At 40.5% G+C, this 15,399-nt stretch overlaps 1 protein-coding gene across 4 annotated transcripts in view; it reads right to left on the reverse strand.

The window, feature by feature from the left end:
• Nucleotides 1-15,399, reverse strand: part of BCAS1 (brain enriched myelin associated protein 1) — a 51,491-nt gene that overhangs the window by 12,353 nt on the left and 23,739 nt on the right. For all 4 annotated transcript variants that reach the window (XM_075166549.1, XM_075166547.1, XM_075166550.1 and 1 more), the window contains 3 exons: nt 13,931-13,966; nt 13,408-13,611; nt 5,299-5,466 (listed from right to left, as the gene is read on the reverse strand). In XM_075166549.1, coding sequence (XP_075022650.1) covers nt 5,299-5,466; nt 13,408-13,611; nt 13,931-13,966 — 408 coding nt within the window. The remainder of the gene's footprint in view (nt 1-5,298; nt 5,467-13,407; nt 13,612-13,930; nt 13,967-15,399) is intronic.

Raw genomic sequence — 15,399 nt, forward strand, 5'->3', positions numbered from 1 at the left:
ATAAAATAAACTCCAGAATTTCAATGCACCCAAATTTAAATGTCATTTTTCATTGCATAAGTTCAATGAAAACAATGAAAGGATGTGACTTTTGTTCTAAAGATAGATCAGGCGGATTTGTGGTTTTCTGCAGCTTGTAGATTTGTTACTTGAAGCACAACAGTATCAGCTTGATCCTATGTATGGTGTTATTGCAAGGACCTATTTCAGTCTCTGATTTTCCTATAAACCCACAGAAAATCAATATGTACCAGCAGCATGATAGAAAACTAAACCACTCCATGACAATTCATTACTTGTCACAAACTGTGGGAAAAATTCTCTTTCTGGAACATGCCACAGCTCAGCCTCTTGCATGTTTATGCTTGTGACTCTTTATCTGTGTAAGAGGTTGCAGAAATGGAGGGGAGGAAGCACAGTGCGGTCTGTCTTAACATTACAGGATAGAAACTCAGTCCAGAGTGTATGAAGATGTATTGTGATAAGATCTAGTTTGCATTTCTATTTCAGTAAGTCTTTAAATGCCTTCAGGAAAAAAAAGTTTATGCTATAACAGCAACCACTTTGTTACCTTTTTGTTCCAAAAAAAAAAAACAAACCCAAAACACCCAACAGGAAAAAAACCCCAGCCCTGGTTAAGCCAACCTTTAGTAATCCATCTCTTTTTTTTTTTTACCAGAACATAAATAACAGAATAAAAACCTTGAGGTCTTTGCCTAGACAAAGCTCCTTCCTGCCTTCAGTGAAACATATACGTAATGATCACAAGGGTTTCTCTCTAGAGCACTGCTGACCTCTTATCCTTGCCTTTGGTCATTTAGGATTGCTGCTGCTGCCAGCTTCTGAAAGGGTTTTCTGTGGTAGTAAGGGTGGATCAGCATATCTTTAAATGGAGGAGGGTGGGGACAGGCAATAGACTTGCTACATTTTCATGAATAATGAAGGAAAATTAAGGTGGGACAACATAAAATAGTTATTCTTGATTCCAAATGCTACTTATTATGTAAAAGTTTATCGACGTGGGGAAGTAGGCCAGCACAGACACTGCAGACAATTTGGAAAGATTCTTTTTTGTTATTCCAGAAAGATATATTCTCTTTGGGAGCATCTTCATTAATCCAGAAATAGGATGTTTTATTTGCAGAGACCATACTCAACGCTATCTCAGACCAACCGTGCTGCCAGTCAACTTCCCGGCTGAGGACAAAGGCTACAGCCTCGGTTTACAGTTGGTAATTCTGCTCATTCCGATTAAAAAAAATGCCATTTTACACCCTTATCTCCACAACCATTTTGAAAGGATTTATCTTACCTAGCTTTGCATCTGTTTATATTCTGTGGAGAAAAGCAGGAACTTTCAGGGCTCACATCATCTGACATGTCCTAGACCCCGAGGGGCTCTCAGACCCGCTCGCCCCTACTCAGTGCCTTTAAAGGGAACCTGGGGTGACTAGCTCAGGTGTAGCCATTCTGTCAAGGCACCTGCATTGGGTCTGCTCTATCCCACCCTGTAAATAATAAGATAGCTATTTGATTTTGATTAGTGAGGCATGAGTGACTTTCAACTGGAAGCACAAGATTTCACATTCATGTAGGTGTGGCTTATTTAGATAGAAGAGCAGTGGAATTTCTTCATCTCTCATTGAATCTAAATACTTTAAACTAATACTTTATCTTTCTATAATTTCCCAATAGCTTTTATAGCATTGGTTAACCCTCTCCCATTTTAACCACAGCAATGACTTTTGTGACCTTTGCAATTGCAAACAATTCATCACAAACAAGAAGGGACATCTGTACTGAGCGAGTCAGCAGGCAGTCTTCGAGACACACACCGCCTTTTCCAGAGCAAATTACTCCTAGTTCTCGCCATGGTTTTCCTTGTGTCAACAGTGGTAATTATAGTGCTATGGATCTAAACGTTTACTTGCTATCGGCCTGTGCTTGTGCTCTGTGAGCAGAATACGTTAAAACTGAGGCACATGGAGAATAACTGACTTGCATCTCTGAGACTCAAGATAGACTGAAGTAGAATTAAGCTTAATTTCTGAGTGCCAGTCTTGACTCCTGAGAAGATAAGCTATCTTTTCTTAGACACCTGGGTGATTGACCTGTGTAACGTAACTGTGGATGTTATCAGAATACCTTGGGATCATCAGCAGAAGAAAAACCCAGTAGACAATCATTTTAAATTGAAAGTCAATCTCTTTCAGCAGCCAGGGCAATAATCCATCTATTGCCAGAATGGAGACTAAACAATAAAGCATATCAGTAAACAGAAGCCTGGGTTTTATCGAGGAAGTCCTGCCACATTCCTTCCCACTGACAAGCACAGTTTGTTTCAGAGACCGTAAGTACCTGTGCTTGTTAAGATCCTATCTTATGAGAACTCATGGCTCGCTCCATCTGCGGCAAGGCAGGAGGAGTGCTCCAAGAGGACCTGCTGGGTGAGTCAGTGACCTGCATCACCTGGATGGCACGGTTTGTACAGGCTCTGATGCCACTTCAAGGCATTTCCCACACCTCCAGGAGCCTCCTGCCCCAGTGTCACCTGTGGGAGGTGGAACACCACAAGGTACATTTAGGCATTGGCTGAGGTTTGTCCAGATTTGCAAGTGAAAGAGGTTGAACAGATGCAACCACGTGAAGACATCATTTTATCCCCAGTGCTTCAGGTAAGAGGTGCTAAGGACTGAGTTCCTCACACAGGTAGAAAGCACAAGGGGATTGGCTCATGTCAGGCCCTTTGCTGTGCTCCTCAAATGTACATTCATGCCGAGGCCAGAGCTACAGTATAAAGTCTCATATGTCTGAGTTAGCTTTAAATTAACTAGCGTTAGTATGAACAGCAGACTAATGACATTAGCATGAGGACTGGGGAGGCTGCAAATGGCAGCCCCCCAAAATGTGCAAATTACTCTGCTCTGAGCTCCATGGTGCCAGAATTACGCTGCTATCAGGACGTGAGCTAGCAAAGCTGGCTCGGGAATTCCTCCACTTTATGGCTGTTACTGTAGGGTAGCCAGTCCTCAAGAGAAAACTACAGTAGAAATGGACCTTTTCTGAGTGGAAATTGTACCTTCCAGTACAGAGTCTGCCAGTATAGCTATTCTGAGCAAAAGGGCACTATTAGACATCTCTACAGTCCTCATCTCAGCTCTCAGCCCCACAGCACTGGAGCTTCCCCCACTTTTCCATGTGAGAAAATCAAGCCTGTGTTGGAGTCTTAAGCATTTCATGCATTTTCAGCACTCACCACTAGTTCAAAAGCTTTTCAGAAGCTAGTTGTTTAGCAGCGGCTTAAAATCCTTCTTGGGATTAGGAATCAGAACTACTGATTGACCAGCTGGCACGAAGCTGTAGGGCAGCTATAAAGCTCCGATTGTACGCAACAGCACGGCAGTGATCCAGTAATCCAAAAGTTATACAGAGGAAACAGCCTGGGACATACTTCAAGAACAATAAATATATTAAAATAATCCACGACCTGTTTGGAAATCGATAGCCAAAAGTAGAGCAGATGAATACTAAAGGTTTCAAAAAGCTGCAAAACCAGTTACACAGTTAATACAATTCTGTTTCCCATGTGGGTAGATGTTTGCCTACATACTAGTTCTGTCTTTCTAGGCCAAAATCTGGATTAAACCCCAGCTCTGACTAGAGCAGTGTTACATCTGCTGCTTTTAACACAGCTCTGTTTTCTTCCATGGTGACTAAGATGGGTGTGGAACAGCTTTATTTTTTAATCGGTGCTTTTTTTTTTTGGTAGGGTAACATGATTTGAAGCCATGGTTGCCACAGACATCAGTGTTTGATACGCATTGATCCTGAGTCACCTTCTGCATGCCTGGCATGTGCAATGGTGACGAGCCTCTATGCAGGATGACCACAAGTCCCCTTGGATTTAGGAATAAGGTTAAGATTTTTCCAAACTGACTAATTTTGTAAAGTGTTATTTGGAATTAAAGGCCCCTTGGGTGCAAAATTCTTGGCTGATATTAAGAATTTTAGCTTAGAACTTCAAATACACCAGAGTAGCTATGTGGTAAAGTAACTCTGAAGAAGAAAAAGTAAATGCAGCCATCATGGTTTGGGCTAAGGGTAATAAACAACTGAAAATAAAAGAAACACTGTAATCTTTTGGAAATAAAAAAATAAATCAGTATTCGGGGTGTTGCTTGTACCTGACTCACGAATTTTAACCGTTGACAACGTAGCTGTTCACAGCTGTATGTACCAGCATGTACCTGAGAGCAGACAGTTTGGCCAACCTGGGCTATTTATTACATTGTGTTATAAGAAACCACGTTTATCACATTTTAATGTATAAGCTACTCTGACACTCACACCGTGTAACTGCCTGAAAATAAAACAGCATTGATTAAAAATAGAAATTTTTCATACACATTTGCAAACCTTGCCAAAATAGATCAATTGCTATATAAATCCTCAAGACCTGCTACAATTTTAATCAGAGAAGTGTTAGTTCTAGACTTGGATTATTTTCCTGGCCACTTTTCTGGACTTTTTTTGAGGAATACTGTCTGGCTGTCGTTTGTACACAAATCCATCAGGATAGCTCTTCATACCTATAACCACAAGACGATACCAGCCACATCATCACCTCAGTGGTTTCCTTCTTCCCTCCAGTCTTCTTCTGGGAAGGAGGATTAGATTCTACTTTGTGCCTTTCTTTTTCCCACCTAATGTATAACATCTGTGAAGCAGCAATTTTATCCTTTTACATGCCAGTTTAGCAAACCTACATAAGCTGCCAAAAAAAGTTTCACTACTAAAAATATGACTCCCTGAAGCAAGCACAGGACTTAACAATCGTGCAGTGCAGGGACGTTTGATGCTGCCGTGGCAAATAGTGGATGGTTTCCTCTAGGAGCATCTGCCCGGGTCTCACATCACCCAGTGGAAGCGGTTTGTGAAGCTGAAGGCTTCCTCGGTGGCAATCACGAACCCTGGATCAAGCCCCTTGAACTGCCCTGTGCCACCTCGGCGTGGCAAAAAAAGGGCCAAGGCGTAGCCCACGGAGCTGTGCGTGGGGCTGTGGCAGCCCCAGGGCTGTTCCTGGAGGAGCCACGAGAGGGAGATGCAGAACGCGAAATGCGCGGGGGGACGCGCGGCGCCCGGGGCAAGAGGCCCCCACCCGAGGCCTCCGGAGGTGGGCATCGCTCCGCTCCCGCGCTCCCACAGACCTTCGTTTTCAACAGATTTTTCAAGAATTACCACCCCAGCCTTGCAATGAACACATCACTCTCAACTCTCGAAATTCAGCATTTTGCTTACCAGCTTAAAAAACTTCCTCAGGTTTGCTTTGGGGGTTTTACTTTCTTCTCTCCTGGGTTTCACTTCTGCAGCTTCTGGGCTCTTGCTCTCATCTTTGTCGGGAGCCACAGCTTCTAAAGACACGTCTGCTTTTTCATTGCTTACGATCTCTGCTTCTTCCAATGCGTTCTGGGGTTATTTTGGGCAAATATTAAGAAAGTGGAAAAAACATTCAGACTTAATTAGTGAGGTTTTTAAAAAGACGTTACAATCAAAGTGCTTCAGCAGTACAGTAAGCTGGTACATCATGAACAAACGTGGCATGGAAGCATTCTCAGCGTCACTGTATCTATACAGATTTCTTCAGGAATTTGATTAATCTTAATTCAAAAAAGTATATAAACTGGTGGGATTTTAAGCACTTGTTTAAACTGAAAAAATAGCCTTTCTTAAATTGCAGTATCAGTTCCCAAACACAATAATTTATCTTTGATTATGAGTTAAAAAGACTTAAACAAAATCACTTACAGTAGTACACGCCATGAGTAGATGGCACTCAGGTAAAACCCAGTAAAAATGAGAAAGATCATACCCAGGAGTTTGCACACAAAAGAAAGAATAGGATTAAGTAATTTAAACGCACCATGGGCTTTACTAATTGTTAAAACTCTGTTTAGCACCCTTCTTAGAGAGTGAAATACGGAAGTGCAATGTCCCAGCCACAGCGTTCTCAGGTTGGTCACATTCGCAGCACTAGCTCCTCGTCCCAGTTGCAAAGATATAAATGACTTCTGGAGGTACAAGGTAGTTAAGTAGCTCATCTATTACTTCACTTAATCCCATGGGTCACAGTCACCCTCTTTGATAGTGATGACCCTCATTTGAATTCAAGAAAAGCTGCTGGGTACTCAGCAACATTGCCTTTATAGAAGGATTTTGGGTCCCACTGAGCTTTTGTGAATTACTGGAAAGTTCCTTTATTATAATAGTACTCCAACCAGAGGCACGTGGTTTCTAAATTCCTCTGAAATATGGATCCCCACAAGATTTATTGATTAATCTCCTGCATGTCTCATTCCACAGCCTTCTCAAGGCTATCCTGGGAATGCTCAATGTGTTTAACTGAACAACAAGACCTGTGCAGCGCAGAATACGTGAACAGGAGGCACATTTCTGCTGGAGGAGGTGGAGGCACAGCTGGGCAGGAGGCTGAACATGCATTTCCTTAGCCAACTCTTCTGCCCTGGTAAATAACATTCTTCTGTGCCCTCAAGAACTACTAATTAATTCCCATCCCACTGCAATTGTATAAAGAAGTATCTTCCTTTCTGCCATAAAAAGAAGCTATTATGCTAATAACCAGGTAATTTGACCTGAAGCAAGCCCTTTATCATTCTGCGGCTTATTGCAGAAAGGTACAGAACCTTATAAAAGCAGGATAAGTTGCACCCTCAGCCTCCAATACTGAATCAAATGGATGCAGGTAGCCTCGGTATTGGCATTTCAACACATGCTGCTTAAAAAACCAGCATAGTTACAGCTGAAATGTATACTATGGTTACTATAGGAAAGAACTGCTGTGAGTCAGTCTCAATTACTTATATTTCACCATTTTTACGTGTACTTACAGGAACTCACATGTAATGCGTACTCATAGTTATTTTGACCAAATTAATTTTAGCCACATGAACACAAGAAGAATTTAAAAGGTAACACCAAAGATTCTCTGCAGTCCCAGATCCTGATTCAGAGTGCGAAAATGGCTGTCTCCTCATATACTTTTCCAATTGTCTTCAACTCTATGACTCCCATTAGTATCTTTAGTTTAATAGCCCTTGATGGATTTTTTCCTACAGAAATTTAGCTAAACAATTTCTGAATTGATTTACAGCAGCATCCTGTGGCAAAGTATTCTACAGCTAAAGTAGGATTTTTTAAAAAAGTACTTTCTTTTTGTTTGTCACGAAATAATTTCATTTGACACACTCTACTGCTTTTATTTTGAGCAATGACTGATCTTTCCTGTTCACCTTTTACGTTACAGTAGTCATTCTGTATGCTACTGTCACCTCCCTTTCTGCCAACTCCTTTCTGAGCAAAAAAAAAAAAATCCTAATTTATGTAGTTGATACAGAAGCCATTCAATATACTTATGCATTTTTCTCTCAGTATTTTACCTTTTAGCTCTGTCATATTCTTTTTGAGTTGGGGGGAACCCACATACAAGATGGGGACTCGCCATGGACTTCTACAGCAGCACGAGAGATTTTGCTTTGTTTTTTACTCCTCTTTGTGGAAGAATCGAGCATTTTGGGGGTGGGGTAAGGGGGAGAAGAATGATGAGGGAATAAATATTCCTTGTCCCCTGCTGCCTGAGATGACTGCAGCACAGCCCGCTTCCCCATGGAATTGTAGATTTAATTTATATTTATGAACATTTTTGAGATAATCAATCTATAATAATTTTAATCTATATTTCTGCCTATTCACATATACATATAATCAATTCACCATCTATTTGCTTGAAGGAAATGATTCATTGCATGAGTTGAAACAGTGGCTCAATAAAGCAGCAACCTAGCTTCTGGGAGCTCATCATTCAAAGATTACAGTTTGGGATCGTATTACTGCTACGCTGTTACAGCTGCAGCCCAAATGAGTTTTGTCTCTCAAGCTATGTCTATGCAATGGCGTTAGTGTCACTACTGATAACAAATGCATCCTGGGGCGAGATGCCAAACTCTGAAAAGCACTGTCTATTTAAATACAGAAAAGAGCCAAGTTATAGTCAACTATTCAGAGAGATTGATTTGTTTAAATCAGTGACTTTTTGTACATTTCTTGATGGATTCCATAGGAGGCTTTAGGAAAGTTTAAATCCTGTTTTAGAATACGTTATTTTTACTTTTTTTTTTTTTACTTAGATATCCAATGTACCTATGCAGTTACTTTAATTTAGTACTATTAGGCATATCTAAGTTGTTGCAGAAGTGAAAGGTTATCTTGTTTGAGATCTTAGGCTTGCTATTTAAAAATTTATGATGAATTTATTGTAATTATCTCCAGGAATCATTCTTGTATACCCATCTCCCTCAGTAAGACTGAATTAACAGATGTTGAAGATTTTCTTTTAGGATTTTGTGATCTCAAAGATGCCTCTGGAGGCCTAGTCCAACCTCCTGCTCAAAGTTGCTGAGGAACTTGTCAAGTTGAGCTTTTAGTATCTCCAAGGCTGGAGGTTCCACAACTTTGGTGCAATCAGGTCAGGGTATTCAGATATGCTGGGACAAATGGAAACCCTAGAGACATCCAAAATCCTCTCAAGTAAGGCTGATCAAGGTGGCAGATTCTTGGAGCCTGATGACACATGACCATGGTATATGGTGTACTTCAGAGACGCAGAGATTGCCTGTGCATGGTCTTTCAGTAGAAGGGAAAACCCCTTTTAGGTAAAAAGATTTTCTGACATACTTTTAAGAACAGAGTTTTTAATTTTTATTCCTGTTTCCCCTAAGAAGCCGGAAGAAATATTTCCATTTGTGCATTCAAGAAAACCGCCAAGGTGTTTCTGGCAGGAATTGAAAGTGTAATAAGAGCTTGACAAAAATAAAAAGTCAATAAACTTTGAATGATGTTACATTAACCTAAACAGTTCTCTAGAGCAATGGGCTAAATTACTACTTTACTTCACCTGGGATAAAGACAAAAATTATATCAAGTTTTGTGATGAAACTGCCGTTTGGATGTAATAATAATTTGCAAACAGCCCAGCTCTATCAACTTCACGAGTCTTTAATGCGTAAGTGTTCCCATAAATGTAAGTTATCACCTTATACCTACAAATTGCATCAACTGAGGTTGCCAGATTCATGGGTCCAAATTCTGCCTCCAGTTTCCTTAGACACAAATTGTAATAAATTCAACCTAAGTCAGCAGCTATTGTTATGCACCACGGAAAGTATTTAACTTTTTACTAGGTTCTTTCTTTCACTATGTTTGGGAAGCATTCTTCCATCTCTTAAATGATGGTGTCCCTAGTTTTTTCCTAGTAATAAGCTTACTTAAAGCAGTTATGGTGGAAAGTTTGTGTCTACTCTGAGTCTTCTTCTGGTTCTTGTTTTGGGGGAACTGTTACTGCACCATTTTCTTATCTAGGTTCCTGACCATACAAACTATTGCCTTATGAGAGTGTAACTTATTTTGTGACCTGGATAACTTTGACAGGAGTTTTCCTTTTGCTTGCTGCATCTTTCCTCAAAATTGAGGTAAACACTATACCCTGCTTTGATCTTGTGCTGGAGTCTGAACTGGCACTCTCCACTGCATTTCATTAGACTCAAGGAACAGTTCTTCTGTTTTTCCTGGGTCATACTTCATGAAGCAGCTTTTCTTTTATCTTAACAACATTATATGAGAGATGACCTTTTGCTCAAGAAATTTCCACTTAAAAGAGCAGTCATGCTTGAGATCTGTTCCTGCCGCTCGCAGACTCACAGGCAGGAAGCAGAGAGGGTTAGAGAGACTTAACCCACCGCCCTGCCCTCCTTTGCCAATGCAAAGGCGACAGAGGTTGCTGCAGAGTTAAGGTAGCTCAGCTTCAGCCACCAACGCGCTCTCAGACCTCCACCCTGAAGCCCCCTGTGACCTACAGCTGCTGCCTGAAGGTGCCACTCAGCAGGTCTTGAGCTATAACAGCTCAGACTATTAACCAATTAGTATTAACCCCTGTCAGCTTATAGTTAAAGCACACTGGTCTGAAAACAGCCCAGGAACAGGGTTCTGACTCAAGTCCTATTGGTTTTATTCGCTGGGTTGAGGAGGTTAAGGGCCCTCCCTGCTGTACGGATGGCACCTATGCCAGCAGTCAGGTTGTGAAATGGCCCCCAAAAGCCCATTGCTTATTGTCCTCCTCACTCCCTCAACCAGGGGCAATTCTCGTTAAGGTTTCTTCATCCATTTACCCAGCAAAACATGGCCAGAACTTCCTTTTCTCCTGCCTGATAGGTGGTAAACTGCTCCCATCCTGGAATATATGGAAACTTGATAAATCCTCAGTAATTTTAACTTTCATCTTGCACGCTCCACCCAAATATTTATCTTTGCTTTCCTATGGCAGATTATGGTTGCAGGCCCAGCAACAAAAGGAGTTATTCAGCTTCACTTAATAGCTAACCAGTTTACTGTTTCTATTATCAGTGCATAAATACCCCTCAGTAGAACGGGCATGGTTTTTGTGTTTGTATAGCAACAGAACTGCAACAGCTTAAAATTCTATTTTTTTAAAAAATACATCTGCTTTCAAAGATAATTCACAGAGCAGTCTGAATAATACTTCCTCAATCACCTTCCTCCATCATTTACTGGCATGTTTCGATTGGATATAAACAAAGTGCCATGTTTTTCTCTGCCCTGATCAGATATCTACAAGGTCTTGAAAAAGCAGGTTTTGAACACAAATGTGTGAAATTAGTAACTGTAATTTTCTATTAATATTCCTTAGTATTTGCAAAAAAAAAACCACTAGCATGACAAACAGTTATGAAAACTCTTGTGCAGACTGATCAGGAAATGGGGCAAATGCAGTCGAAGTGGTTTCCATCTAAGGAGTTGAATAAGGATTTTTTTTCTTTTTCTTTTACATATTTATTCAGCTGTAGTCAGAGCAGTGGCATTAACTGCAACATGTTGACAGGCACTTCATTAGCTTTACTTTGAAGTAAAAGCTCATCAGAAGATAGATATTTGAGAGACTGCCTGGAAAGAGAGAACCTGAATCTGAATCCTGGATCTATTGAGTGTTGTGGTTGCTATTTGTTAGTTCAAAAGAAAAACTACACATGACTAAATTATACATTTATTTGGAACAGTTGCTAGCTTCGATTCTCTATCCTAGCAAAAGTGCAGTACATTAAGGGTGCCAGAAAGAAAGATAAAGTCACCGCAGGAAAAAAGACAGAATCCTTGAACCAAGCTGAGTTTGAGGCTAAGGACTTTTTTTTTCCCCCCACAACTATCCTCTTTTTTTTTTTTTTAGTTTCAAGCTGACTGGGTCACCAAGGTCTTTCATCAAAAGAAATATAATATTATTCTGTCAAGAAAATCCAGTAAAGCAACATCAGCTTTTTATAGGAAAGGATTCAATGCTCAAGCAGGCAGATTTTTTTTTTTTTTTTTTTAAATCCTTAGGACCAAGTCCAGTTCTCTACTACCGAAATTTACTCCAGGAAACTTGCAAAAACATTTGGTCTCAGGATGATTCCAGACCCAGGAAGTTCTAACCAAGCAGAAATAGCCTCATTTTGCAAAGTTAAAAGTCAGATTTCACATACTATTGTAGTTCAGTGCATTTGGGTAAATGATTTAACTAGCCCTTAATATTTTTGGTAGTAACCAAAACCTGCTTGGAGTTGTAGAGAGTTCTCTACGCTTTCCATTCACTGATGTAAGCAGCTTTATTTTAATGATGATGTAGCATAAATTAAACCCAACATTATGAACAAACAGAACTGAAATACAGAATTTTGGTACAAGGTTTATACCCCTGAGATGTTTGAGATCCCAGGACTTCAGTGAAGATTGTTGTCAGGTTAGAAAGACACAGGGTAGGTACCTAGACCTGGTTTACCTTAGCTATGAGACAATGGGGAGCTGGTGTTCACTGTGGGCAGAACCTACATTATAAAAAGCAGTAAAATTTCTATAACTACATAAGATTTTGGTAAGATTTCAAAAAGTTATTTTGAAAGAGTACCCCAAACTAATCAGATTTTTTTTTTTAAAACCATCACCACTAAACGCTCCTCCACAGGACTGATTTTCAGTATTTTTCTGCAAGAAAATGCTCCCTTCTTACATGCTTTTTCTTTTTCAAACACAAAAGGCCTTGTTACTTCATTATGAAAATACTGAACTTCAGACCAGATTTATTACTCTGTTTTACACTGAAACGGCATACAACCATTTGCCAGAAGGCCTCCTATTTTCTTATTTTGTCTTGATCTTCAGCATACATCCTGCTTCCCATCTCTGTTTTTAAATAAGCCAGGCTACTCAGAGGAGGAGGTTTCCGCAGCAATAACTATACTGAAAACCTCCCTCTCCTGCACAACTTTCCTCTCATTCTAAGTACCTGATTCACCCAGTTCCACAGGAAATTAAGTCCCAAGTAACAAATGTTTCAAGCTTAGATGGTTTTCAAGCATGTTTACTCTGTAAATATCTAAACACCTTTGTTTTTTTTAATAGTAACATTTTTAACAAGTAACATACCCAAACTGTATCTCCAGTATCACTGCCCAGTAGGGAAAATACAGCTAAAGAAGCTGCAGGACTAGCTGCTCAGTCAGCATCTGTGTGTTTGGAAGCATTTCATTTCTGGGATTTGAACTTGAACAGAAGCCCAGGAAAGCAGTTATTCAACATACAGTGATTCAGTAAAGTTTAATACAGCTCTTCTCTTAAATGAAATGAGAAAAGAATAAGCCTTCAGCTTATAAACCACTGAGAATCATAGAAACAGGAACCATGTTTTCAATGTTAGTCCTAATTTTAGTTAAATATTTAACCTGAGGAAAAATATGTCTTCCCAAGCAATCGACCTCAATCCCCCAAACTTAAAGACTGATCCACTCTGGTATGAAACTTTTTCTATTGAGTAAGAATAAACCGACCAGGTTCCAGGTTTTCAGACATTTAGAATTAAATCAAACAATTCTCATAAAAATGGAATGTGTTTTTCTAGCTATATCTCTATTAATGATATAATTTAGTAAAGAATACTATAATCTCTGTAGGATTTTTAACAAACATGTTCAATTGACAGAGTAATATTCATTCTTCCATAATATCATTCAAAAATAGCACAGACAGGTTTAAAAGACTACAGTTTTATAAGATTCTTCGGCAGGAGTCTAACTGCCATTATTAGCCATGTGTATATGTGAGCACCCAAAGCTCACGTATGCATTTGTAACTGCGTATATCATTTATGCCCCTCATGCATTTAGCATGTGGGACATGCTCAACTTTGCAGATTTGACTGCTTTACTGTATCTCTATGCTTAGCAAGAGCTCTAGACACTGTGTGAAGGTGGAGCTGTGGGATGGACCAGCTCCGAAATCCAAACATACCTTTTTCCAAAAGAGCTTGCTCAGTGGCATGGGAGTGGAGGATGCTTTCTCCTTCGTCACCTCTTTGGGGGCTTCGGTGGCTGCTACCTGCTGTTGGGCTGCAGGCTCAGGGGCTTTTGTATTCTGCTTAGTTGTCTGCGGCTCTTGAGAGGAAGGGACATTTTTGTCTGATTTTACAGAGGTAACAGGCTGCTGTTCAGTGCTCTAGAAAGAAACAGGAACACGTTGGCTATTGGAAATGTGTGAAGGACAAGATACTCGCAGCACGTTCAGGCATCGCCTGGTACAAGAGGTAAGCGTGCAGTGGACCACCACTGCAGGACACGCCAAGCAACATGAGCTGCATTGCCCTGTCCTTTCAGATGAAGTAATATCTTGAACAGAGGAAGCAAATTACACAGCAACCCACCCTTCATAACAAAGATGATTAATTGATTAAGAAATTAAAACAGTAGCTTTGAGAATGAAAACGACAGCATTTGACTGCATTATTCATACAGATAACTTGAATCATCCTACTCACTTTGGTATTAGTTGTCTGTTGGGTCTCTTTTGCAGCCTGAAGGGAAACAAAACACAAAGACAGTCTGTCTCTGGCAATGTCAGTGCTCACACAGTTCAGGAATTGTCTGTGTCACAATTTATTTTATTTTTAGTGAATGTTTGTGAAAGTCCTGGCTCCTGCAACCATGGAAACTGATCTCCGGCAGAGGCGAGGCTGCCTGAAGGGACTGCCAGCTCGCATCCTTCTACCTGCAGCAGTGTTGCAGCCTTGTGTTGAATTGCTTTGTGCTCATGCTGCTGTGCTTGCAGCCCTCAACTTGTTCTTTAAAAATATGTGTATTTACATATGCATTCCCAGTTTCTTCAGGTAAGACATTACAGAGGGTTTTAAGGTATCAGCAGAGATTTTTTTCTGAGCTGGGTCCGTGTGTGCAACTTCCAGCACACGCGTACAAGCCAGAGCTGGGTCTTTCCCACTGGGGGAATTGGATACCAGTCAGGGATGTGCTAGCATTGCTTTCAAAGCATGAGGCTTTGCTTTCTGGGATACAAAACACAGGCAGACGACTGCCTGGCGATGAAGGGCACAGAAGAACAGTGGCTTTGTAACTTAGAAGCAGGAGTTGCAGCTCTACAAAGAGAAGCTCTGCAGGTGTTGGAGGTGGGTTTAGTCCATCCACTCACACTTTTGTGCATTAGGTGGGATTGACTTTTTTGTAAAAAAAAAAAAAATATAATCCACAGTGATGGGTCTCCTGGTTTCATCAAAATACACGAAGCCAGGAGGGATCCAGTTTGTTAAACTCCTTTCTGGCCAGTGATATATATCAGTATCTTTTGACCCCAACATCCAGCATAGCTTACACTGAAGATGAGTAACTGAGCTGTACAAAAAGAGGAGCAGCAAGCCACAAACTCAAGTAAATGTGAGCCCAGCACCCCTGGGTTTAGGCAGCCTGCCACACGTTTTGCGGATTTCTTGAAAGAATAGGTGAGAGTTATTTTGCAGGAGCCAAGAACTTCTTTTTGTGGTTAGCTGTAATGAACAAGATCCAGAGCAAGTGGTAAAAAGTAGTGTAATGCCACGAGCTGCCCTCAGTACTAATACTGAAAATAAGTGATTAACCCTTCCAAGTCAGAATTCCATAAATAAGTACAGTTATACTGCAAAACTGGCATGCAAGGCAAGGCAAATATACATGGATGGGAATAAAAGAACTGACAGGGACCCAGCTGCCAAATGCCGTCCAAACTCAATCTTTGAGGTCAAATGGCCAAATCCCATTCCATCAGCTTATGTTATGGATTTACATCAGGATGCATATTGCTGTTTGAAAACAACATTCACAAGTTACTTTAAAGTTAGTATTTATGTAAACACAGGACACTGAAAGACAACGTTTGTTAACCTAATAGTAAATCTTTTTTTAAGGTACTGAGAAGTGTATTTTGGAAGACTTGCAGAGACAGAACTTCCAGAGGAGAGAG

Source organism: Calonectris borealis, chromosome 17 (genome assembly GCF_964195595.1).
Source record: "Calonectris borealis chromosome 17, bCalBor7.hap1.2, whole genome shotgun sequence".
In the NCBI taxonomy this organism is placed as follows: Eukaryota; Metazoa; Chordata; class Aves; order Procellariiformes; family Procellariidae; genus Calonectris; species Calonectris borealis.